The sequence below is a fragment of the Pan paniscus genome, chromosome 10, assembly GCF_029289425.2.
Source record: "Pan paniscus chromosome 10, NHGRI_mPanPan1-v2.0_pri, whole genome shotgun sequence".
Lineage (NCBI taxonomy): Eukaryota > Metazoa > Chordata > Mammalia > Primates > Hominidae > Pan > Pan paniscus.
Genome location: NC_073259.2, coordinates 109854357 through 109881347, shown reverse-complemented (window position 1 = coordinate 109881347; position 26991 = coordinate 109854357). Strand labels below are relative to the sequence as shown.

The following is a 26991-nucleotide window of genomic DNA, read 5'->3' as shown; positions in this document are numbered from 1 at the left end:
TTGCTGAAATTTTAGTTGAGTTTGCATTGAATCTGTAGATGAAGTTGGGAAGAACTGACATCTTAACAATATTGAGCCTTCCTATCTGTGAACATGGAATTTCATTTAGATCTTCTTTGATTGTTTCTATTGGCTTTCTGTAGTTTTCTTCACAAAGATTTCATACATATTCATACATATTTTGTTAGAGTTATGCCTATGCATTTCTTATTTTTCTTTTTTAGCAGGGGGTGCTAACCTAAATTGTATTGTGTATTTTAGTTTCAAATTCCAATTGTTCATTGTTGTTATATAGGAGAGCACTTGACTTTTGACTTTTGTATGTTAACTTTGTTTTTATTTGTTTGTTTGTTTTTTGAGAGAGAGTCTTACCATTGCACAGGCTGGAGTACAGTGGTGCTATCGTGCCTCAGTCCACTGAGTAGCTGGGACTACAAGTGTGCGCCGCCACACCTGGCTAATTTTTGTATTTTTGGTAGAGGTGGAGTTTCACCATGTTGGCCAGGCTGGTCTCGAACTCTTGTCCTCAGGTGATCCACCAGTCTGGGCCTCCAGAAGTGCTGGGATTACAGGTGTGAGCCACTGTGCTGGCCTTGTATGTTAACTTTGTATCCTGCAGTCTTACTATATTTGCTTATTTGTTTCAGATTTTGTTGTTGTTGTTGATTCTTTGGGATTTTCTACATAGACAGTCATGTCATCGGTGAACAAAGACAGTTTTATTTTTTTTTCTTCTATTCAAACCAAGATAGTTTTATTTCATCCTTCTCAATCTGTTTACCTTTTATTTCCTTTTTTTGTCTTACTGCATCAGCTAGGACTTCAGGTACAATTTTGAATAAGAATGGTGGTGGGAGGAGGAGTCCACACTTGTCTTGTTCCTGGTTTTAGGAGGAAAGCATGTAGTTTCTCATCACTAAGTATGATATTAGGTGAAACTTTTTTTGTGGATGCTCTATCAAACTGAGGAAGTTCTCCTGTATTCCTAGTTTGCTGAACATTTTTATCATAAATTAATGTTGGATTGTCAAATGCTTTATCTGCCTCTATTGGTATCGTCATACAATTTTTCTTCTTTAGCTTGTTGATGTGAAGGATTTTATTAATTGATTTTTGGTTGTTAAACCAGGCTTGTATACCTGGGATGAATCCCAGTTGGTTGTGGTAAATAATTCTTTTTATATATTGTTGGATTTGATTTGATAATATTTTACTGAGGGTTTTCGCATCTGTGTTCATGAGAGATAGTGGTTTATAAGTTTCCTTTCTTGTAATGTCTTTGCCTTGTTTTGGTATTAGGGTAGTTTTGGCCTCATAGAATGAATTAGGAAATGTTCTCTCTGCTTCCATTTTCTGAAAGAGATTGTAGAGAAGTGGTATCATTTTTTTTTTTCCTTAAGTGTTTGGTAAAATTCACCAGTGAAGCCATCTGGGTCTGGGGCTTTCTATTTTGGAAGGTTATTAATTATTGATTCAAATTTTTTTATAGATATAGCCCTATTCAGATGACCTCTTTCTCGTTTTTCGAGTTTTGGATCATGTATTTCAAGGAGTTGGTCCATTTCATCCAAATTATAAAGTCTGTGGAGACAGAGTTGTTCATAATGCTCCTTAATTTTTTAGGGGGGAAGGTATTGTAGTGATTTACTTTTCTTTTAAATTATTGTGGTTAAACATATATAACATAAAATTTGCCATTTTAGCTATTTTTAATTATATAACTCAGTGGCATTAGTTACATATACAAAGTTGTGCAATCATCACCACTGACTATTTCCCAAACTTTTTCATTGCCCCAAACAGGAACTTTGTAACCATTAAATTCCTCAGTCATCTCTTCCTTTAGCTCCTGGTTGCCTCTAATCTACTTTCTGTTTCTGTGGATTTGCCTGTTCTAGATATTTTATATAATGGAATCATACAATATTTGTGTTTTTGTTTCTTGTTGTTATTTTGGCAGTTTTGGCTTGTTTGTCTATGTTTACATGGGGAAAGAAAAATTGTAGCAGCCTGTTCCACCATTTTGCTGATGTCTAGCTCCAGACTAATAGTTTTGATTGTTGTTTTTTTTATATAATGTTTTATCAAACACTTTATCCCTTGACTACTTTGTAATGCTCCACAAAGGAAGAAACTTTGTTTTGGTCATTGCTATGTCCTCAGAATCTAGAATGATGCCACATAATATTTATTGACTGAGAAAATTAAGTTACTATGTTTTAAACAATTGTTTGAAAATGTGATTTTTTAATAGCTTTATCATATTTATATGAATGTACCATAATTACTCAATTTCCTGTTTAATTTTTAAATCATGTTTAATGATCTAAACATTAGATATTTCATTTTTATTGGTAATAATGGTGATTATCGTACAGAAGCCTTTGGGTGGATCTATGATAATTTCCTCGGCATATGTTTCTTGTAGTGGAATTAACCAGATCAAAAGGCATGAACATTTATTTGTTTCTTTGGTACACACTGCCAATTGCTCCTCAAGAAAGGAGCAATTTTTTTAAATGGCCTAGCAGCTATTTTTAAAAAAAATAACATTCTTGGCCTGGCTCAGGCCTGAATCCCAGCATTTTGGGAGGCAGAAGCAGGCAGATCGCATGAGCCCAGGAGTTTGAGACTAACCTGGGCAATGTGGTGAAACCCCATCTTGACAAAAAATCCAAAAATTAGCCAGACGTAGTGATGTGCACCTGTAGTCGCGGCTACGCAGGAGGCTGAGATGGGAGGATTGCTTGAGCCCTAGGCTCAGTACATCAAGGCTGCAGTGAACCTTGAGGACGCCACTGCACTCCAGCCTGGGTGACAAAGCAAGACCCTGTCTCAAAACAAAAACAAAAACATTCTTTTCACCTTTTATGACTTTTTAGCATTTCAAATTCATTTTTTAAAAGTCCTCTTCTTGGTGTATTTTAAAAATATTTTTAGGTAACAGTGTGAAATAAAATTCACTTGTTAGTGGAGGTAAATACAGTAAGTTTCACAAACAGATATTGTGCAAAACTTCATTTCAGTAAACTTTTTTATGACAATTTTGCAAAAATAAAATTTGAAAATCTTAATTTGACTAGTTCGGCTTCTGGTGTACTAATTATACTAAAAGTATATACCAAGTTAAACCATTTTTTGTTCATATGTTGGTAATTTTTTTTTCACATGATATATTTTAATTATTTGCATCATATTTGTCTCCCCAGTAGTCTGTGAGCCCCTTGTGGGTTGTAATAAGTTCAGTGTTGTATCATAATTTTAATACCTTATACATCCTATAGTACTTTGTAGTTGTCAGAATATTTTAATATATCAGCTCACTTGAATTTTCTAACAACCCCTTAGGGGATAAGATAGTATTATTTAAATTTTACAGTTGAAATTTAGGGTTAAGTTGACTTGTCTAAAATCACAAAACTGGAGCTTAGGTCCAGTTGTTCTGACTTGCCACCTTGTGTATTTTTGTGACAGTCTTTAAGGTTTGAATAGCTGCAGCACTAAACAAACTTAGTGCCGTGACCAAAATCTGTATTTCTATTTGGCCCATTATGGTGACCACTAACTGCATGTGGCTACTGAGTGCTTGAAATGTGGCTAGGTGATTAAGGTAGTGAATTTCTTATATTACTTAGTTTACGTTTTAAATAATGACTTGTGGCCACATACCATATTGGACAGTGCAGGTCTACCCTCATAGGTAGAATAACTATTTGCCAGGACATTATAACAAGAACTCAAACATTGGCTGCAGAGTAGGGCACTGGATTGAAAGTTCTTCCTGTAGAATTCGGTGATTCTGAAAACTCTGAGCAATAAAACAAGCAACATAGATATATTCAGAAAGTCGGTTTGAATACTTTTTGAAAGTATTTTTGGTAGTTCGTTGGTTCTTTTTTTTCTCTCTCTCTCTCTTTTCCTTTCAGCCAAGTGTGATTGCTAAGGGTTCTTTTTGTTTTCTTTTAGATATGACTTTTATATAGTAGAGTGCATTGTCAAAGCACAAAGCAATACTTTTTTTGTTTTGTTTTTTTGAGACAGTCTCACTCTGTCACCCAGGCTGTAGTGCAGTGATGCTGATCTTGGTTCACCGCAACCTCCGGCTCCTGGGCTCAAGCAATTCTCCTGCCAGTGAGTGCTACCAGGCTTGGCTAACTTTAAAATTTTTTTTTTTTTTTAAATAGAGACAACGTCTTACTATATTGCCCAGACTGGTCTTGAACTTCCAGGCTCAAGCGATCCTCCCACCTCGGCCTCCCAAAGTACTGGGATTACAGGCACGAGCCACCATGCCTAGCCAGTATTCTTAATTCTGACTTCTAATACAATTTTCTTCCCTACTCCCCAACTGGCAAACGAATCCTTCTTTTTTCTCTACTCCTTTATTTCCATAAAAATCTCAGCTCTCTCTCCTTGGAAAAATATGTCATGATTATTCCTTTTGTCTAACAGTGTTTATTATATTTTAATCTGTACTCATTTAAAAGCTACACAGTAGTCCTACATCATTTTATGCAAATAAATGTTTAATCCTTAACAGGAATGTCAGCTCCTTGAGGACAGAGCCCTGATTTCCATTTTGTCTTCCTTAAAAAATCTGTTATGTTGTGTGTCTATTGCGGTAGAGAACCCAAAGAGGGTAGCCATGGTCTAGAAAAATGTCTGAGTTTAATTAGTGTTTGACTAAATAGTGGTCATCCATCTTCGGTTTGAATCATTTCTTTTAATTTATGTGAAGAGAAGAAATCATTCCTGTGTTAATAACCATTGAACTCCTAATTTTTTAAAGTTGTGCTTTATTGCATTGAGCCACTTTGCATCAGGAAAATGGGTGTCTTTAATCGAATGTGATTAGAAATGCTGCTGGCAATCAGCAGATTTTACTTCCTGATTAATATCATAGGAGGAGGAGGTTTAGTAGAAAAGATAAAGCTTCAAATATTTTTAATATATCTTAGTCTTTCTTTTAGTGCCTCCATGCAAAACAAATTTTGTTTTCAGAAACTAAGAAGACTTTTTGTAATCTAGGAACATGGTACATTTATCTTTTCTTTTTCCCTTGTTGGAGGGAAGACAAGGTTAGAGGGACCTTGATTCTGAGGCAGCTTCTAAGGCCTCTTGGCATGTTAAAGTGCCAGTCTTTGGGGTATCACTTTCTGAGTCTACTTTCTGGACTTTTGAGACTTTTTTTTTTAAACTCAGCCTAATTCCCTGGAGATTCATTAAAGTTGATGAGAGATGCCATCTTTTTCAGCACTCTTTTCGAGTCCTGGCTTCTTACAGAAGTGGCATAGCCCAGGAGGTCTCCTCATGGTGTTATGTCTGGGAGTCTCCATCTGCCGTAACTGGAGATTAAGGATTTTAGTGGTTTTCTTTTTAGTATTGTCCTCAAGGGTGCTGGCAAGCTGATTTGCCAAATTAACTAGATCAGAGGTGGGCACAGTTTCCCATTCTGTTCGGGCCCTTTTGACAAGCTGGGAGAGTTCTTGAGAAAGGCTGTTCACTAACATGGAATAAAAGGCTACTTGAGTAGATTCAACATTTTCTTTAAATACAGCCTGGAGCCTACTGTAATAGTTGTACATTAGGTTCTTTCTTGGGCACAGGCCTGGAGATTTTTCCAGTCTAAGGCTTTAGGAAGAGCCTCGAGAACAGACTTGTGGAGTGTTTTTTTTTCCTTCTATGCCTTTGACTCTATCCATAGTCTTTAGGGGTGTTTTTGTCTAAATCCCCCTCAGGATCATGGCAGTGAGCCTTGACCATCCAGTGTTGTGCCTGACCTTCACTGACAAGAATGTGAACCACCTACTGTGGGTCAGAAAAACCTGGCTGATAACCTTAAGTTACTATGTCCAATTAATCAGCAAATTGGTGAGGGTCCCCAGTAACCTCTGGAAGTTCCCTGGCAATGGCACGAAGTTCAGCCTTGCTCCAAAGAACAAAAGAAATTTGGGGTCTAGAGGAATTGTCAATAAGTTTAATTTTCATTTCTTTCTTTCTTCTTTCCTTTTTCTTTTTTTCTTTTTTCTTTTTTTTTTTTTAATATAATCTAAAATTCTCTTTATTGTAAATGCCATACAATTATAACTTCAGGGTGACTTGCTATTTCTTGCAAAATCCAGTACTAGTTTTTATTTTATTTTTTGTTTTTATTTTTTTGAGCTGGAGTCTCGCTCTGTCACCCAGGCTGGAATGTAATGGTGCAATCTTGGCTCACTGCAACCTCTGCCTCCCAAGTTTAAGTAATTCTCCTGCCTCAGCCTCCTGAGTAGCTGGTATTACAGGCATGTGTCACCACACCCAGCTAATTTTTGTATTTTTAGTAGAGATGGGGTTTCACCACGTTGGCCGGGCTGGTGTTTTTTTTTTTTTTTTTTCTTTTTTATTGATCATTCTTGGGTGTTTCTCGCAGAGGGGGATTTGGCAGGGTCACAGGACAATAGTGGAGGGAAGGTCAGCAGATAAACAAGTGAACAAAGTTCTCTGGTTTTCCTAGGCAGAGGACCCTGCGGCCTTCCACAGTGTTTGTGACCCTGGGTACTTGAGATTAGGGAGTGGTGATGACTCTTTTTTTTTTTTTTTTTTTTTTTTTGAGACGGAGTCTCGCTCTGTCGCCCAGGCTGGAGTACAGTGGCGCGATCTCGGCTCACTGCAAGCTCCGCCTCCCGGGTTCACGCCATTCTCCTGCCTCAGCCTCCTGAGTAGCTGGGACTACAGGCGCCCGCTACCACGCCCGGCTAATTTTTTGTATTTTTAGTAGAGATGGGGTTTCACCGTGTTAGCCAGGATGGTCTCGATCTCCTGACCTCGTGATCCGCCCGCCTCGGCCTCCCAAAGTGCTGGGATTACAGGCGTGAGCCACCGCGCCCGGCCGTGGTGATGACTCTTAACGAACATGCTGCCTTCAAGCATCTGTTTAACAAAGCACATCTTGCACCGCCCTTAATCCATTCAACCCCGAGTGGATACAGCACATGTTTCAGAGAGCACAGGGTTGGGGGTAAGGTCACAGATCAACAGGATCCCAAGGCAGAAGAATTTTTCTTAGTACAGAACAAAATGAAAAGTCTCCCATGTCTACCTCTTTCTACACAGACACGGCAACCATCCGATTTCTCAATCTTTTCCCCACCTTTCCCCCCTTTCTATTCCACAAAACCGCCATTGTCTTCATGGCCCGTTCTCAATGAGCTGTTGAGTACACCTCCCAGATGGGGTGGTGGCCGGGCAGAGGAGCTCCTCACTTCCCAGTAGGGGCGGCCGGGCAGAAGCGCCCCTCACCTCCCGGACGGGGCGGCTGGCCGGGCGGGGGGCTGACCCCCCCCACCTCCCTCCCAGACGGGGCGGCTGGCCGGGCGGGGGGCTGACCCCCCACCTCCCTCCCTGACAGGGCGGCTGGCCGGGCAGAGGGGCTCCTCACTTCCCAGTAGGGGCGGCCGGGCAGAGGCGCCCCTCACTTCCCCGACGGGGCGGCTGGCCCGGCGGGGGGCTGACCCCCCCACCTCCCTCCCGGATGGGGCGGCTGGCCGGGCAGAGGGGCTCCTCACTTCCCGGTAGGGGCGGCCGGGCAGAGGCGCCCCTCACCTCCCGGACAGGGCGGCTGGCCGGGCGGGGGGCTGATCCCCCCACCTCCCTCCGGACGGGGCGGCTGGCCGGGCGGGGGGCTGACCCCCCCACCTCCCTCCCGGACGGGGCGGCTGGCCGGGCGGGGGGCTGACCCCCACACCTCCCTCCCGGACGGGGCGGCTGGCCGGGCGGGGGGCTGACCCCCCCACCTCCCTCCCGGACGGGGCGGCTGGCCGGGCGGGGGGCTGACCCCCCCACCTCCCTCCCGGATGGGGCGGCTGGCCGGGAGGGGGGGCTGACCCCCCCACCTCCCTCCCGGACGGGGCGGCTGGCCGGGCGGGGGGCTGACCCCCCCACCTCCCTCCCGGACAGAGCGGCTGGCCGGGCAGAGGGGCTCCTCACTTCCCAGTAGGGGCGGCCGGGCAGAGGCGCCCCTCACCTCCCAGACGGGGCGGTTGGCCAGGCGGGGGGCTGACCCCCCCACCTCCCTCCCGGATGGGGCGGCTGGCCGGGCAGAGGGGCTCCTCACTTCCCGGTAGGGGCGGCCGGGCAGAGGCGCCCCTCACCTCCCGGACAGGGCGGCTGGCCGGGCGGGGGGCTGATCCCCCCACCTCCCTCCGGACGGGGCGGCTGGCCGGGCGGGGGGCTGACCCCCCCACCTCCCTCCCGGACGGGGCGGCTGGCCGGGCGGGGGGCTGACCCCCACACCTCCCTCCCGGACGGGGCGGCTGGCCGGGCGGGGGGCTGACCCCCCCACCTCCCTCCCGGACGGGGCGGCTGGCCGGGCGGGGGGCTGACCCCCCCACCTCCCTCCCGGATGGGGCGGCTGGCCGGGCGGTGGGCTGACCCCCCCACCTCCCTCCCGGACGGGGCGGCTGGCCGGGCGGGGGGCTGACCCCCACACCTCCCTCCCGGACGGGGCGGCTGGCCGGGCGGGGGGCTGACCCCCCCACCTCCCTCCCGGACGGGGCGGCTGGCCGGGCGGGGGGCTGACCCCCCCACCTCCCTCCCGGATGGGGCGGCTGGCCGGGAGGGGGGCTGACCCCCCCACCTCCCTCCCGGACGGGGCGGCTGGCCGGGCGGGGGGCTGACCCCCCCACCTCCCTCCCGGACAGAGCGGCTGGCCGGGCAGAGGGGCTCCTCACTTCCCAGTAGGGGCGGCCGGGCAGAGGCGCCCCTCACCTCCCAGACGGGGCGGTTGGCCAGGCGGGGGGCTGACCCCCCCACCTCCCTCCCGGATGGGGCGGCTGGCCGGGCAGAGGGGCTCCTCACTTCCCGGTAGGGGCGGCCGGGCAGAGGCGCCCCTCACCTCCCGGACAGGGCGGCTGGCCGGGCGGGGGGCTGATCCCCCCACCTCCCTCCGGACGGGGCGGCTGGCCGGGCGGGGGGCTGACCCCCCCACCTCCCTCCCGGACGGGGCGGCTGGCCGGGCGGGGGGCTGACCCCCACACCTCCCTCCCGGACGGGGCGGCTGGCCGGGCTGGGGGCTGACCCCCCCACCTCCCTCCCGGACGGGGCGGCTGGCCGGGCGGGGGGCTGACCCCCCCACCTCCCTCCCGGATGGGGCGGCTGGCCGGGCGGGGGGCTGACCCCCCCACCTCCCTCCCGGACGGGGCGGCTGGCCGGGCGGGGGGCTGACCCCCCCACCTCCCTCCCGGACAGAGCGGCTGGCCGGGCAGAGGGGCTCCTCACTTCCCAGTAGGGGCGGCCGGGCAGAGGCGCCCCTCACCTCCCAGACGGGGCGGTTGGCCAGGCGGGGGGCTAACCCCCCCACCTCCCTCCCAGACAGAGCGGCTGGCCGGGCAGAGGGGCTCCTCACTTCCCAGTAGGGGCGGCCGGGCAGAGGTGCCCCCCACCTCCTGGACAGGGCGGCTGGCCGGGCGGGGGGCTGATCCCCCCACCTCCCTCCCAGACAGAGCGGCTGGCCGGGCAGAGGGGCTCCTCACTTCCCAGTAGGGGTGGCCGGGCAGAGGTGCCCTCCACCTCCTGGACAGGGCGGCTGGCCGGGCGGGGGGCTGATCCCCCCACCTCCCTCCCGGACGGGGCGGCTGGCCAGGTGGGGGGCTGATCCCCCCCCACCTCCCTCCCGGACGGGGCGGCTGGCCGGGCGGGGGGCTGACCCCCCCACCTCCCTCCCGGACGAGGCGGCTGGCCGGGCAGAGGGGCTCCTCACTTCCCGGTAGGGGCGGCTGGGCAGAGGCGCCCCTCACCTCCCGGACGGGGCGGCTGGCCGGGCGGGGGGCTGACCCCCCCACCTCCCTCCCGGACGAGGAGGGAGGACGCTCCTCACTTCTCAGACGGGGTGGCTGCCGGGCGGAGGGGCTCCTCACTTCTCAGACGGGGCGGTTGCCAGGCAGAGGGTCTCCTCACTTCTCAGACAGGGCGGCTGGGCAGAGACGCTCCTCACATCCCGGACGGGGCGGCAGGGCAGAGGTGCTCCCCACATCTCAGACAATGGGCGGCCGGGCAGAGACGCTCCTCACTTCCCAGATGTGATGGCGGCCGGGAAGAGGCGCTCCTCACTTCCTAGATGGGATGGCGGCCGGGCAGAGACGCTCCTCACTTTCCAGACTGGGCAGCCAGGCAGAGGGGCTCCTCACATCCCAGACGATGGGCGGTCAGGCGGAGACGCTCATCACTTCCCAGACGGGGTGGCTGCCAGGCAGAGGCTGCAATCTCGGCACTTAGGGAGGCCAAGGCAGGCGGCTGGGAGGTGGTTGTAGCGAGCCGAGATCATGCCACTGCACTCCAGCCTGGGCGCCATTGAGCACTGAGTTAACGAGACTCCGTCTGCAATCCCGGCACCTCGGGAGGCCGAGGCTGGTGGATCACTCGCGGTTAGGAGCTGGAGACCAGCCCAGCCAATGCATTGAAACCCCGTCTCCACCAAAAAAATACGAAAACCAGTCAGGCGTGGTGGTGCGCGCCTGCAATCGCAGGCACTCGGCAGGCTGAGGCAGGAGAATCGGGCAGGGAGGTTGCAGTGAGCTGAGATGGCAGCAGTACCGTCCAGCTTCGGCTCGGCATCAGAGGGAGACCAGGGAGACCGTGGAAAGAGGGGAGAGGGGAGAGGGGAGAGGGGGGAGGGGAGAGGGGAGAGGGGAGAAGGGGGAGGGGAGAGGGGAGAGGGGAGAGGGAGCTCTATCTACCACACAGTCTTGGGTGCAAAGTCCTGGAACATCTCTTCTTTTTTTTTTTTTTTTTAAGAGACAGGGTCTTGCTCTGTCATCCAGGCTTGAGTGTACTGGTACAATCATGGCTCACTTCAGCCTCCAACTCTTGGGCTAAAGTGATCCTCCCACCTTACCCTCTCAAGTAGCTGGGACTACAGGCATGCACCATGCCCGGCGAATTGATTTGTTTTTGTTTGTTTGTTTGTTTGTTCTGAGACAGGATCTCAGTTTGTTGCCCAGGCTGGCCATGAACTCCTGACTTCAAGCCATCCTCCAGCCTTGGCCTCCTGAGTAGCTGGACTCCAGGTGTGCGCCACCATGCCTGGCTAATTAAAAAAAAAAATTTTTTTTTTTTTTGAAGAGACAAGGTCTTACTATGTTGCCCCAGCTGGTCTCGAATGCCCGACTTCAATCGATCCTCCCTTCTTGGCCTTGCAAAGTGCTGGAATTACAGACATGAGCCACCACACTCAGGCTAGTTTAACCAAACTGTTTTATTTTTATTTTTTTCCTTCATACAGCCTCCTTTAACTTTAAAGGGACAGATTTTGGCGGGCCAGAGAAAGAGAGGAGAATAGAGAAAAAAGAAGGAAGGGGAAGTCTCATCTGTTCCAGAGAGGAAGGAGTTTGGGTCCTTAAGGCCTTGCTCTTTTTTAATTTTTTTTCCAGTTTTTTTTTTTTTTTTTTTTTTTGAGACAGGGTCTCTTTCTGTCACCCAGGCTAGAGTGCAGTGGCACAGTAAATGCTCACTGCAACTTCCACCTCCTAGGCTCAAGTGATTCTCCCGCTTCAGCCTCCCAGGTAGCTGAGACTACAGGCACATCCCACCACACCTGGCTAATTTTTTGGTGTTGTAGAGACAGGGTTTTGCCGTGTTGCCTATGCTGGTCTCGAACTCCTGGGCTCAAGTGATCCACCCACCTCTGCCTCCCAAAGTGCTAGGATTAAAGGTATGAGCAACTATGCCTGGCCTTTTTTTTTTTTTTTTTTTTTGAGACAGGGTCTCATTCTGTCACCTAGGCTGGAGTGCAGTGATGCAATCATGGCTCACTGCAGCCTCCACCTCTTGGGCTCAAACAATACTCCAGAGTCAGCCTCTGAGTAGCTGGCTCTACAGGTGTGTGCCACCATGCCTGGCCAATTTTTTATTTTTTGTAGAGATGAGGTTTCACTATGTTACCTAGGCTGGTCTTGAACTCCTGGCTTCAAGTGATTCTCCCACCTCAGCCTCCGAAAGTGCTGGCTTTACAGGCGTCAGCCACCTGGCCCTTGTTTTTTCTTAACTGTTTATCTTAATTAATTTTGAGATCGTGTCTTGTAGAGAGGCAATTTTAGGATCCTGAGTGTGCTTAGAAGCTTCAAGGTACCAATTAAAGTATGCCTCCCACTCAGATTTTTAATTATAGGGCTGCTGTCTTTTATTTGTTTTTTGTTTTCTTTTTCTTTTGAGATGGAGTCTCACTCTGTCACCCAGGTTAGAGTGCAGTGGCGCGATCTCAGCTCACTGCAACTTCTGCCTCCCAGGTTCAAGCGATTCTCCTGCCTTAGCCTCCCTAGTAGCTGGGATTATGGGCAACTGCCACATGCCTGGCTGATTTTTTTTTTTTTTTTTTTTTTGTATTTTTAGTAGTGATGGGGTTTCACCATGTTGGCTAGGCTGATCTTGAACTCTTGACCTCAAGTGATCCTCCCTCCACGACCTCCCAAAGTGCTGGGATTACAGGCATGAGCCATTGCACCTGGCCCTAATTTTGTTCTAAGAAAGACGAGTTTGCGGACCCAAAAGATCTCCAGGATGGCCATCTAAATTAGTTTTGATGTTCTCTATCCATTGATTTAAAATTGTTCACAAGAGAAGACCATAATTTTTTTTTAATTAAAAAAATTTTTATAATAGGGAAAAAATAGAGACGAGGTCTCACTGTGTTGCTCAGGCTGGTCTTGAGCTCCTGGGCTCAGGCGATCCTCCCAATTCATCCTCGCAAAGTGCTGGGACTACAGGTGTGAGCCACCACACCTGGCCAAAGATCATAATTTTTGAACACGTAGCTAGCTGGCAGAGGTCCCAGGAGGGGGACTATGATTGCATGCTTTAGCATTTTAGGATCCCATTCTGCTTCTCATTAATCTCCCAAGAGCAAAATAAGAACCTTATAAGCCCTGTCAGGGAATGTTTGGGGTTTGGACCAGTGTCCAACAAACTCAAGTACACGTACAAGTGTATGGAAACAAGTCAGAACAAAACCAAAACCAAAAGTTCTCTTTATTGGGGTTCTCTTCTACAACGTTGGCAATTCTTTCCATAGAGTACCATGTGTAATGAGCATTAAAGATCTTTATGCCCCTCCTCTTCCCTCCCACCCCCACCCCAAATCTAGAGGCTGATTAGAGATGCTGTGTTTTGGGGCAGGTAGACCACTTCAGTGCCTTCAGTGTTGAACTCATGGGGTTCTGGGTGGCTGTGGGCATTGTCCAATCGAAAGAACTTTAATAGGCAGTACCCTACTGGCAAGGTACTTCCTGACTTCAGAGACAATGCATCCAAGGAACCAATCCAGTAAAAGAACTCTTGTTCAGGTTTTCTTGTTGTACAACCAAAACACTGACTGTTGGTGTTAATTTTTTTCCATCAAGCCTTGGGGGTTAGCAGCATTACAGGTAAGGAAAGCCCAACAGCATTTGCACAAAACAGTAGAGTCAGCCTGTCCCTTCCCTTCCCGCTTTAAATCCTGATGCTTGCTTCTCTTCCTTACTAATAAATGTTCTTTGTCACATTTTTCCCATGATTAAATTTCATCTGTATTAAAAACATGTTCAGGCAGATATCCTTTCTCATCGATGATTTTCTTTGGGAACTGATCTTCTGCCTTCTGGTCTGCAGGTGCATCTCCTGTTATCTTGACATTTTTAAGCCAAATCTCTTTTTAAAATGATCAAACCAGTCTTTGCTGGCATTACATTCTCCTGCTTTAGACTCTTATTGTCCTTTTGCTTTAAGTTGTTATCTAACAACTTTGCTTTTTCTTGCATTATGTTAGTCTGTAGATATGTGTTTCTTATAGCAATTCTGGACCCACGTTAAAGCGCATTTTCAATACAAGATAAAGAGGCATTTAGCAAAAAATGCAGTTTTCTAGCTGGGAGTGACAGCTTCATAATTTTTCATTGCCTTTTTTTAAAAACAATGATTCTTAGCTAAATTCTTTTGTCTTGAAATGGCCAGCAACCACCACTGCAGACCTCAATCTATGGTACGTGTCAAACCATTCAACTTTTTCTTGTAATGACATGACTTTCCTCTGCTTCTTGGGAGCACTTCCATCAGCACTAGTGGCACTTTCTAAGAGTCCCATGATGTTCTTCGCAGTTTACGGTATTGCACTAAATATGAAAAATACGTAAGAAACATGAGAGATCACTTTTTACCGCAACATGCAGTTTACTAGAGAGACAAACTGCTCATGTGGAGATAATTAGTGTCACTACAGATACTCGCAACATGTGAGCTCGCTGCAATAGTAACAGGAGATGGGTACAAAATTATTTTAGTACAGTATATACTACAGTTGATTTTATTCGGTTATGATTTATTGCTGCATTTTTATGTTTGTTTCCCTCTCTCTCAATTGCAAACGGTACCATGTACAGTCTGTGTTTGTATAAGTTTTGATACATTTTAACTTTTTATAATATAATAGATTTGTGTAAGTTCTGGATAATGAAAACAGAAGTGGTAGGTGCAGCTTCCATGATGTCTCCTTAAAGGTGGGGCATGTCTTTCCCTTTCCTTTCTGCAGTTGGAATGAATTCTAAATGCCTGGGCCCCACAGCCCATCTGAATGTAGCAGGGCCACTTCTTAGGAGCAGTGGAATAGGATGCTGGAGGAAGCCTGGTCAGGAAGGAGGGTATGTAGAGTAGAAGGAAAGGACACACAGAAAGATTAGATAGAATGAGCTGGCAAAGGAGATGGAAAAGGAGCCACCAGGGCGACAGGAGGGAAAACCAAGAAAACATTTCCACAAAGAGGAACTGGGCAACTGCTATGAATACTTGAGTAAGAGATGAGGAAAATGCCGTTGAGTTTGACAATGTGGGGGCCTTGGTAAGGCCACTAAAGTGGTGAAAACATAAGTGATACTGGAGTGAGCTGAAGGGTGAACAGGAAAGCAGGAGATGACCTTGAAAGGGACAGAAAATGTGGGGTAGAGGGACTCACTGGAATGGATATGGAGTGAAGGGAAGGTGTTCCCAAGGTACGGGAACATGTTTGCGTGCCAATGGGAGTAATCCTACTGAAAGGAAAAGAGAGGCAAGGTCTTGAGAACACACAAGTTGATGAGATCCAGAACAAATAGAGATTGGATGTCTGCAAGGTGGAGGGACACTTCTTCTATGGTAAGAGGAATGAAAAAGAAAATGGGATGTATGTGTGGGTAGGTTTATAGATTTAGGGTGCAAACATGAGGGAACTTCTATCTAAAGCTTTCCATTTTCTCCTGAAATGTTTAACAAGGTCGTTAGCTGAAACCTCACAGGTAATAAGGTCCTTATCCTCCCATATCTTGTCAGTCCCTTATGTTTCTTGGTTTTTTGGTTTTTTGAGATGAAGTCTCGCTCTGTTGCCCAGGCTGGAGTGCAGTGGCGCGATCTTGGCTCACTGTAACCTATGCCTCCCAGGTTCAAGCAATTCTCCTGTCTCGCCTCCCGAGTAGCTGGGACTGCAGGCACATGCCGCCATGCCCAGCTAATTTTTTGTATTTCAGTAGTGACGGGGTTTCACCGTGTTGTCCAGGCTGGTCTCAAACTCCTGAGCTCAGGGAATCCACCCTCCTCAGCCTCCTAAAGTGCTAGGATTACAGGCGTGAGCCACCGTGCCCGGCCTGTCCCTTCTGTTTCTGCTTGTGTTTGTAAATGCTCTGAGAAGAGTCTTTCCTAAACTTTAGATGGATTCTGTAACTGCCTTAAAATCCTTCAGTGCTTCCAAGGCACAGAAGGCACGTCACGCTTAGGGCCCAGCTTTCTTTCCTAGACCCATTTCTCAACAGTTATCTACCTGTCTTCTGGACAAAGCCAGCCACACAGTTGCCCTGAAACAATTTGCCCTTGCTGCTTCTCAGCCTACAAGCATGCTCTTCCAACTGGCTGGCCCTGTCCTTTTTTCCCTACCTGGTGAACTCATTCTTCAAGACCCATTTCAAATACCACATCCTTTTAAACCTCTTTGATTCCGCTACCCCATTCCAAGCATGGTGAGACACTGAGTCTTTTAGTTTGTCCTTGTCGGGAACTGTAGCTTATTCACCTGGATCTAACACGATATATGTGGTAGGCAGTAAGTGAATACATGAATTTTGATTGCTTTACCCATTTCTCTGGCAATTCTAATGAAATTAAAATGAAATGAAAGTTATATACTCTTAGTCTTTGATGCGAAGAAAACGTTTCTTTTTCTTTGTTCTAGGTGGTTCTGGAATGGAGCCGAGATCAATACCATGTTTTGTTTGATTCCTATAGAGACAATATTGCTGGAAAGTCCTTTCAGAATCGGTAAGATCTATTTTGGAGAAATCTATTATTTGGACCTAAATCGTAAGTCATGAAATAGCCATCCTGTAAATATGACAGTTTAAGGGGTCTTTCTGAGTTATAGATATGGTTTAACTTACTCAGGAGTATGCCCATCTGATGTGTTCACTTTAGCAGCACATATACTGAAAAAAAGGAAAAAAAAAATTGGAACGATACAGAGAAGATTAGTGTGGCCCCTGTGCAAGGGTGACACACCAATTCATGAAGTATTCCGTAAGATATTTTTTTTAAATAAGGAAAGAAAATGTGTCCATCTGAAGAAAAGTGTGTTCACCACATTTTGTGGGTGAAAAATCTGATTCACAGAGAGTAATCCCACCTTGTAGTTTATTGGGTACCTTAAATTGCATGATTGCATTTTCTGTCTCCCCAGGTCTGTGAGGTAAAGGGAATTTCATCCCCCTGTAGGATGAGGAAACCAGGTGGCTACTACACAGCCGGTTTCTGAGCCCTGGCCAGAATTCTGTTGACAGCATCCTGTGAACTGGGACCACTCCCGAGTAACCACTGGGGCTGAACCCCACTCCATTGGTCACTCTTGCTGCTTACCTGTGAGGGAGGAGCAAACAGCGTCATACCTCATTAGTGTGGGTCTTTCTCTTGGAAGGCCAAGCTTCTTAGTGCCGCCATTCTGGAATGCAGTCTTCACCATTTCTTGTCTTTGGGGATTTTTTTTTCCTCTTCACAAGACAGACCTCAGAATGGAAACAATTTTTTTCAACACCCTCCTTCCCTTTTTGCAGATAAAATGAATCACACAAGTCCTTTCTGGTTTTTGTTTCTGTCTTCTCACTATTTTTTTGGTTTATTTTAGAAAATGTAGTCATTTCATTATAAAAGGTGTTTATTTATTTTATTTTATTTTATTTTTATTTATTTATTTTTTTGGAGACAGAGTTGTACTCTTGCCCAGGCTGGAGCGCAGTGGCACGATTTCGGCTTACTGCAACCTCTGCCTCCTGGATTCAAGTGATTCTCCTGCCTCAGCCTCCCAAGTAGCTGGGATTACAGGCATGTACCACCATGCACAGCTAATTTTTGTATTTTTAGTAGAGATGGAGTTTCGCCATGTTGTCCAGGCTGGTCTCAAACTCCTGACCTCAGGTGATCCAACCGCCTCGGCCTCCCAAAGTGCTGAGGTTACAGGCATGAATCACCGCTCTCGGCCTATTCTCATTTTAAAATGAATTAAGTATTTTTAAAATGTTTCCGTTTTATTTTCAGATATGGCAAATATGGATAATTATAACCTTATAAACTAAAGCACTTTGGGGTCCATAATAATTTTTTAATTTTAAGGGACCAAACAGTAAAAGTTTGAGGACCATTCCTTAATATAGCAGTTCTGAAACTTTAGCTTGTAGTGGAGGGCTTAAGAAAATAACAGTTACTTCCCAGCCCAGAGTTTCTGCGTCTATAGGTTTCAGAGGGGTTCTGAGAATTTGCACTTCTACCAGACTTCCTGGTGATACCAAAGTTGCTGGTCTGGTACCCCCACTGTGAAAACTACTGCATTAAAGGATTTTTAATGAAATATAATTTTCATTTTAACAAGTTAATTTCCCTAAGGAAAGTTCTAAATGGATTAACATTTTAAAATCAGATATTTATTGATTTGTGCCTTATGCTGTGCCACGTGCAGATGGTGCACAGATGCATAGATCCCTGCCCCGAAGAAGCTTCAAACGTTTTAAAAATTTTTTAAATTAATTTTAAAAATTAATTAATTGTTTATTTTTAGAGATGAGGTCTTACTGTGTTGCCCAGGCTGGTCTCAAACTCCTGTACTCAAGCAATCCTCCCATCTTGACCTCCCAAAGTGCTGAGATTAAAGGGATGAGTCACCATGCCCAGCTGCTTTAAACTTTTAGAAAGAAAACTAGCTTATTAGAAAATGCAGATTTTGAGGTCAGCAGTTTTAATCAAACACTCTTGTTCTCTTTCTAAAGAAGTTTAGAAGGTTGCACTAAAATATAGTTTGATTTTTATGTAGGCAAATATTCAAAATTTCCTCATTTTGATGATGACAAATAAATGGATCATATATAACATTTCACATGGTCTAATATATTTTAAGATACCATAACATTGATATATTTTCATTATTTTGCTAGTGTCTCTACAAATTTTTTATTTTTAAAATTTATTTATTTTAATAGAGATGGGGTCTTGCTGTATTGCCCAGGCTGGTCTCAAACTCCTGACTTCAAGCGATCCTCTTACCTCAGCCTCCCAAAGTGTTAAGATTACAGGTGTGAGCCACCATACCTGGCCAATATAAATCTTTTTAAGGTTGTTTGCTCTGAATGAAAAAAATCCCATTCCATATATCAGTAAAAGTGAATAAATAAACTATTCACTGCTACTAATTGTGAGGCATTAAGTCAATCCGAGGCTCAATTTTGTCATCTGTAAAATGTGGATATTAGATTAAGATCTATTGTATTAGATTAAGACTACAATCTCTTCCAACTCTTTGGTTCTAAAATACTATTGAAGGCCAGGCGCCGTGGCTCACGCCTGTAATCCTAGCACTTTGGGAGGCCAAGGCGGGCACATCACATGAGGTCAGGAGTTCAAGACCAGCCTGGCCAACATAGTGAAACCCCGTCTCTACCAAAAATACAAAAATTAGCCAGGGCGGTGGTGGGTGCCTATAATCCCAGCTACTTGGGAGGCTGAGGCAGGGAGAATTGGTTGAACCTGGGAGGCATAGGTTGCAGTGAGCTGAGATGGCACCACTGCACTCCAGCCTGGGCGACAGAGCAAGACTCTATCTCTAAATAAGTAAATAAATAAATAAATAAATAAGTAAGACAAAATACTATTTAAGTTCTCTGTTTTCTCACCTACTTTATAGAATGTAGAACCAAGGGACTGTTAAGTGGCTTTAATATTCACTTAAACTAAACAGTGATTAAAATGAAAGTTATGTCAGTGTCATTGCTGCTTTGGTTCTGAGTTATGAGTGACTTAGTCTTAGTTTTCAGCTCCAAGATAATGCATTCCTTCTCATCTGTGAACCAAGATAGTGGTCTAGTGGTTAGAATGAAAGATTCAGAGTGTGACCATGTCTAATAGGAAAACAACTGACTCATTGACCTCGTGCAGATCACACAGTCTCCTTCCATTTGTCAGTTTTGCCAAAGTTAAATTGATCATGTAATACATGCGGTATATTATGTTTTAATCAGCTAAATAATATAATATAAATGATATATTAAAAATATTTAGTAGCAGGAAATATTTAGTTACAGGAAAGCTTAAGATGTAATTCTCCTCTCCTTTAACCTTTTCTTTTAAAAAACATCACTGAAGCAGTTTTTTAAAATTTATTTTTAGACTGAGCATAAATCACCTGGGAGGTTGGGAATGAGATGACCTTGGATAATTTACATGTGGGCAGTGTGAGGCAGATGGATTTTTTTTTTAAATGAGAAAGACTGATATATATGATAAAGGAATGAACTAATAGTTAGGCAACAAATATGTATTAAACCCCACCCATGTAGGAGGAACTATTCTAGGCCCTAGGTATATAGTGGTGAACAAAATGAACTCATTGGCCTTATGTAGAATTGGCATTTTAGTGGGGAAAAAAAGCGAAGTGTATAACCTACATATAAATCAGTGGTTCCCAAAGTGCAATTTCTGGACCAGCAACATCAGCATTACCTGAGAGCTTGTGAGAAAAGGAAATTCTACAAACATTAGAATTTATTTATTGATAAATTCAGAAAAACCCTAGATAGGGAAACCTTTGCAAATCATTACAGTAGGGAGAGAGAGCCCGAAGGTGTAGGAAAGAGAGGAAATAATTAATGAAGCAGGGCACAGAATGCATGATAACATTTCTGCCCTAGAGATACTCCATCTAGTGGAAGATAGGGCTGCATGGAAAATAGCACAGCACAGTACAATCAGGATTCCTTACAGTCCAAAGTAGTGTGGAAGCTGCATATGAAGCTATAGATTCTCTTTGTGAGAGGTGAGGGAAGGGAGGGAATTGAGGAAGGAGGAGGTGGTTAAAGGAAGCATGAAAGAAAGAATGTTCTAGGCAGAAGGAAAAGCATATTCAAAGGTACAAAGTCCTGCAAGTTCGTTTCATCTTTGGACAAGGGTATGCAACTGGATCATCCAGAACACAAGGTGCAGATTATGAAAGACTTTAGACCTTATTCTGCAGGCAGTGGTGAAACTTGACAAGACATTTGGTAAATACTCAGCTATCACATATGCCAGAGAATAAGGTGATTCCTTATTTTCCTGATGAAGCTCTAGAACTCTGTTATCTCTTTGACCTTCATCTTCAACTATTCTCTTCCATTTGCTCTCTCCCCTCTGCTCAGGGAACTCACCTCTGGGTCCTTGAACAAGCAAGATAGGCGCCTGCCTCAGGGCATTTGCCTTTGGTGTTCCCTTTCTCTGGCACATTCTTCTCTCAGTTACCCACCTGGCTGGCTTCCTCACTTCCTTCATATCTTTGCTGAAATGTCACCTTCTTACTGAGGCCATCTCTGATCTCCCTATTTAAAACTGACCGCCCCGCCTCCCCATAGACACTCTTTCTATCCCCATTTGCTGCTTTACTTTCTCCACAACATTTAACATCATCTGACTTTATTTATTTGATTTACTTCCTGTCTTCTCCCTTCTGGAATGTAAGCTCCATGAAGGCACAGATTTGGGCTTTGTTTTATTTACTGCTGAAACCCTAGCACCTAGAACAGTACCTAGCACATATTAAGTGCTCAATAAGAATTATTCAGTGAATGGATAAACTCATCCAGTTATCTCCCCTACTTCTTGTAAGCTAAAGGTTGTTTCATTTCTGTTAATTTTTTTCTTTCCATAATTCAAAAGATTTATCTACCAAATAGCATTTATTTTCCCATGAGATAATATGGTAGCAACTGAAAGTCTAGGCTGTGCCTGGGCTGTGAAGAGGACAAAAGGAGGGTACGCTTTGGTCCTTGGCCTAAAAATAAAACTGCAAAACCCATACAGTTTCTTGGAAAGTACTAAACTTGAAATAGCACCATCTAAAGCAAATTTGCCCAAGCTTCGGGCCGTATGTGGCCAAGGACGGCTTTGAATGCGGCCCAACACAAATTTGTAAACTTCCTTAAAACATGATGAGATTTTTTTTTTTTTTGCGTGGTTTATTTATTTATTTTTTTAGCTCATCAACTATCTTTAGTGTTAGTGTAGTTTATGTGTGGCCCAAGACAATTCTTCTCCCACTGTGGCCCAGGGAAGCCAAAAGATTGGACACCGCTGATCTAAAGTAATATCAGTACCCAGATGTACACATGAACTCCTGTGTCATAAGTCAGAGTGGCATGCATCTGGGCAGGCCCCTGAAAGATGGGTAGGTTTTTGGTAGTGAGAGAAAAGGGAAGAGTGCTTTTGGCAGGGATAAAATCTGGGTAAAATCACTAAGGTGAGGCTTAAACAACATACTCAAGAATTAAAAGTCTGCCTGACTCTTTATTATGAGGACAAGATGATCAGGAAGAAATGGTGCAAGTTCAGGAAGGTCTTCTGTACTAGTGTCTCATATGTCAGCATATACTTATTGGTCACCCATGTGCCAGGCACTCTTCTCATTGCACAGATACTTTAGAGAACAAAGCATGAAAGTTTTCTGCTTTCTTGGAGCTTACATTCTAGGAGAGGGCCACACATAATTAACGGAATAGGTTACAAGTTAATTATTTAATATGTTACAAAAGTAGTAAGTGCTGTGAAAAAGAAAAAGGAAAAGCAGAGGTGAGGCTGGGGAGGGTGCGGGCTTGCGGGGGAGCAAGGCACAAGAAGGCTACAGCATTAAGTAGGGTTAGGTCTTCATTGTGGGTTTTGATAACTTTTTTTGTAATTTGTTCTTTTTTTTTTTTTAGAGACAAGGCCTCGATCTGTCTCCCAGGCTGGAGTGCAGTGGTACCATCATAGCTCACTGTAGTCCCACCTCAGCCTTTTGAGTAGCTGGGACTATAGATGCACACCACCATACCCAGCTAATTTTAAAAATTTTTTTGTAGAGACAGGTTCTCACTATGTTGCCCAGGCTGGTCTCAAACTCCTGGGCTCAAGTGATCCTCCCACCTTGGCCTCCCAAAGTGCTGTGGTTATAGGCGTGAGCCACTGTGCAGAGCCTGTAATTTTGTTCTTTAAACTTCTAATTTATTTTCTATGTTTGACTGCATTTGCATCCCAGCTCCCTTCTTTGCTAAATTATGAGAACAGGCAGTTTAATGTAAACTGAACTTCCAAGACTACTCTACTTCACCCAGGAACAATCTTTAAATCTAATATTAGCCTTCTTACAGAGTGGCTGTGTGCATCAAGTGATGCAAATTACCTAAGTGTCTAGCATAATACAACTCACAGAGGAGGTACTTGACAAATATTAGCCCCCCAGCTACAGTTTGAAAACATGCAGTTCTGTGATAATATGTCATGGTTGGATTACTTCTTCATAGATTTTTTTCATAATCTCTGGATTTAAACCCTGTGATATTCTTATTACCAAATATATTGGAAAAATGCATTTAAGCTGGAGGATTTGTTGGTTTGCCCTAGGCTTTGTCTGCCTATGCCGATTGACGTTGTTTACACCTGGGTGAATGGCACAGATCTTGAGCTACTGAAGGAACTACAGCAGGTCAGAGAACAGATGGAGGAGGAGCAGAAAGCAATGAGGTAAAACTGATTTTTTTTTTCACATCAGATGGGTAATGTGGCGATGTAATAAGGTCTGAGGGTGGCACATCTCACATATGAGCATGAAAACCCAGTCATCATGCTAATGAACTACAAAAGGATCTGGTAAAACTGATTTTTAAAAAACAAAACAGGCCAGGCATGGTGGCTCACACCTGTAATCCCAGAACTTTGGGAGGTGGAGTTGGGAGGATCACTTGAGGCCAGGAGTTCAAGACCAGCCTGGGCAACATAGTGAGACTTCATCTCTATAAAAAATAAAAAGTTTGTTGGGCGTGATGGTGCACGCCTGCAATCCCAGCTAATTGGGAGGCTGAGGCGGGAGAATCATTTGAGCTCAGGAGGTTGAGGCTGCAGTGAGCCGTGATTGTATCACTGCCCTCCAACTTGGGTGACAGAGTGAGACCCTGTCTCAAAAAAGAAAAAGAAAACAAAACAAAACAAAACACATAGTCCTGTGGGTACAAGTAAGCATGCATTAGAGAAGGGTAAGTTGATTTTCACAGTGCCATCCAAACAAACTTGCCCCTCAGTTCATGCCATTATGAGATCTTGGCAGTCATCCATCTGGCCTGTGTTTCTTGGTGCCCAAGGAGAACTCAGCCACTTTTGCCAGATACTGGCCTCACTTTGTTAGATGATGATTTTATGACTATGGTGCTCTAGTGACAGCTTGCTCTCCAAGGGACCTAAAGACAGAGGACCCCCTCCCCCAACCCGCTGGCTGCCTACTCACTCATTTTGAGCCCCAGGTGTGGTATCTTCTTGAAATAAGTGTTTATTATGAAAAATATCTCCACAGTAAGACAGATTCTTCCCTTGAAAAATATAATAGGCCCACAGACTTGTTTCCATTTGAAAACGGCAGTAAAAAGTATACTCCCTTTATGCCTTTTAGGAATAAATTACAGACTATGGAATTAGAAACTTTGGTACTTTTTATTTAATATATGAGATTGGTCATTTTATTTACTTTATCTGGGAAAGATACAGCGGACTTCTGGATAGCCATAAGAGGTAGGAACCTGGCTGATGTAATTCCCCTTTGATTCGTTAGGAGTATTTCTTAGTACCTACTTGTTGACTTCTTTGTGAATGTCAAGAGTGCACCCCAGTGCAGGTCTTTGGCCACCTTATATTGGAGCAAATTCATTTTCTCTTTGTTAGAGGTTATATGACTTTCCCAGTGCATGAAAATGGCTGACAGCCTGGTACCATGTTTTACTAATAAAATATGAAAGTTTATGCTCTAAGCAAACCGTCTTGGTTACAGTGGGAGGTATAGTAGCCCATATGTATGTAATAAACTGTATTTGCTTTTTATTAGAGAAATCCTTGGGAAAAACACAACGGAACCTACTAAGAAGAGGTAAGCGTTTTGATTTCCTCTCAAGAGTAAAAAGTGAAGGATTGAAGTGAAATTTCAGATTATCATTTGTTTTTATTGGGTACACAGGATTTTGTATTTATTATCCATATAGTTTTTGACCCCAAATTAGGTACATCTATTAGATAGGAAATTTTGCAGTGCTGAGTACATACTTGACTGAGAATTCTGGTTATTTTGCTAATCAAAGCTTCACTGCATTGGGGAGGGTTAGAGTCCCAAGATTTCCTTCTCTTTAGTTCCCTCTTGGTGCATTGTTATCTTGGTCCACTTACACTGTATCTTCTACCCAGTATTTTCATTTATAAAATTTATGTCCATCATTTACTTATAGGTTCAATATATACATCCTTATCTTTAAAAGCTGTGAAGCTGTATATTTTATGTTTAAGAACCTGGGAAGGAGATTTAGCCCAACAACAAGAACCAAATACACCTATCTTGACTTGAGTCATTCCTGACTCTGATAGGTCCGTAAAACAAGACTGTCTCACTGACAAGCAATCTCTGTTAATTGTCACCTCCCCACTTAACCATCAGACTTTTAAAAACACTTATTGATAGAGAAGATCCTGAGAATTTCAAGATCCAGAAGTGCCTTTTTTTTTTTTTTTTTTGAGATGGAGTTTTGCTCTTGTTGTCCAGGCTGGAGTGCAGTGGCGCGATCTCGGCTCACCGCAACCTCCGCCTCCCAGGTTCAAGCAATTCTCCTGCCTCAGCCTCCCGAGTAGCTAGGATTATAGGCATGCACCACCACGCCTGACTAATTTTGTATTTTTAGTAGAGACGGGGTTTCTCCATGTTGATCAGGCTGGTCTCAAACTCCCAACCTCAGGTGATCCGCCCGCCTCGGCCTCCCAAAGTACTGGATTACAGGCGTGAGTCACCGCATCCGGCCTCAGAAGTGCCTTCTAAGCTATCTTTTATGTTAATTATATAGCTTTATTTATAAACTATATTAACATTAATACTGTTTTTTAAATGGTTTTTAAATTATTTAAATAAAAGCAATGGTGCAACATGAAGAAAGATTGAGAGGAAAGTGAAAAGCAAAAACTCACAAAATTTTATAACTCTTATTTAACAACTGTTATTTTTATTCCCTTTTCATGCATATTTGAATAGTTGTAGTTTATAATCTGTGGGCAGTTTTGTATCCTTTTTAAACTTTATGTAATTTTATGTATGTATCATGTTGATGCATTATCTTCATGCTTCATATCTTTCAGTTTTAATAGTTGTATAATATTCCATAAAGTGACTACTGTAATTTACTAAATGTTGGGCATTTCTGTATTTCACTATTGTCAATATTTCATGATACTTATATTTAGGTCTGTGGCATTTTCTGTGTGTGGGTTTGTTTTTCCTGTTTTGTTTCTCTTCCCTACTTGGACTGGACTAGATTCCTAAAAGTAAGATTACTGAGGAAGAAGCTTATGTATGTTTTTATGGTTCTGAATAAGTATATATGTATACATATGTGTATTAGACAAGCATACATGTATATATTACCAACTACTTTCCCAAAAGATTTGGTGTCGTTTGGAGTGACACCAGCAGTATTTAAGAGAAGGAGATTTACTGCACTTGTGCTAATATTGAGTCATCATTTTTTGAGGGGTGCTAATTTAGTAAAGGTGATAGCTCATTGTTTTCTTTTACATTTCTTTATTAAGGAAGTTGAACAATTTTTTATACTGTTTAACTGGTTATAGGTCCTACTTTGTGAATTTTCTAGCCGTGTCCTTTGCCCATCCATTTGTTTATTCAGGTAATATGTTTATTGTAGATATTTCTTATAATCAGATAGAAATATCTCATATAAATTTATTTTAGAACCATGTCACAGTTGCTTTTGTTTACATCAATGTAGTGTCATATCCAATGTATTTAGTTGTTTTCTAACTGGAATTGGTAACTTGTATCTGGTAACATGACACTCTATTAACCAGAATCTGCCTCCTTCCTAATCTGTCCAATAATGGGCTTTATTGGAATTATGAATAATCTTTAAAAAATGATAGTAATGAAGTGCTTAATTTCATGTGCATTTTGGAATTAGTAAATATTGGTGGGAATCTTATTAATGGGAGTTTGAAAGCTCTATCTTTGGAGTTGGGTTTAACAATTTTATATCATACTTGCTAACTTAATTTTTGTATCCATGAGATAAAAGTCTTCATTTGTTAAAATATTATCATTTTTTATGGGCTATAAAAAAATCTGAAAAATTTAGTAGTATGACAAGCTTCTCATTGTTGATTAAATTTCAAGAATGTAATTGTAAGCATGTTGGTGTTTCTTTCCAGTGAGAAGCAGTTAGAGTGTTTGCTAACACACTGCATTAAGGTGCCAATGCTTGTCCTGGACCCAGCCCTGCCAGCCAACATCACCCTGAAGGACCTGCCATCTCTTTATCCTTCTTTTCATTCTGCCAGTGACATTTTCAATGTTGCAAAACCAAAAAACCCTTCTACCAATGTCTCAGTTGTTGTTTTTGACAGTACTAAGGATGGTAAGATCTTTTTATGGATATTTTAAAATCATGT

At 44.3% G+C, this 26991-nt stretch overlaps 1 protein-coding gene, 1 non-coding gene and 1 pseudogene across 3 annotated transcripts in view; 2 read left to right on the top strand and 1 right to left on the bottom strand.

The window, feature by feature from the left end:
• GNPTAB (N-acetylglucosamine-1-phosphate transferase subunits alpha and beta) overlaps positions 1-26991 on the top strand; it is a 90753-nt gene that overhangs the window by 22656 nt on the left and 41106 nt on the right. For both annotated transcript variants that reach the window (XM_003832581.7, XM_034934343.3), the window contains exons 2-5: positions 16202-16287; positions 22912-23031; positions 24380-24421; positions 26752-26957. In XM_003832581.7, coding sequence (XP_003832629.1) covers positions 16202-16287; positions 22912-23031; positions 24380-24421; positions 26752-26957 — 454 coding nt within the window. The remainder of the gene's footprint in view (positions 1-16201; positions 16288-22911; positions 23032-24379; positions 24422-26751; positions 26958-26991) is intronic.
• On the top strand, positions 16435-16555 carry LOC112436751 (U6 spliceosomal RNA; annotated as a pseudogene).
• On the bottom strand, positions 23054-23154 carry LOC112436822 (small nucleolar RNA U13). Its single transcript, XR_003025509.1, has one exon. It is a non-coding gene; the product is annotated as a small nucleolar RNA U13 (small nucleolar RNA).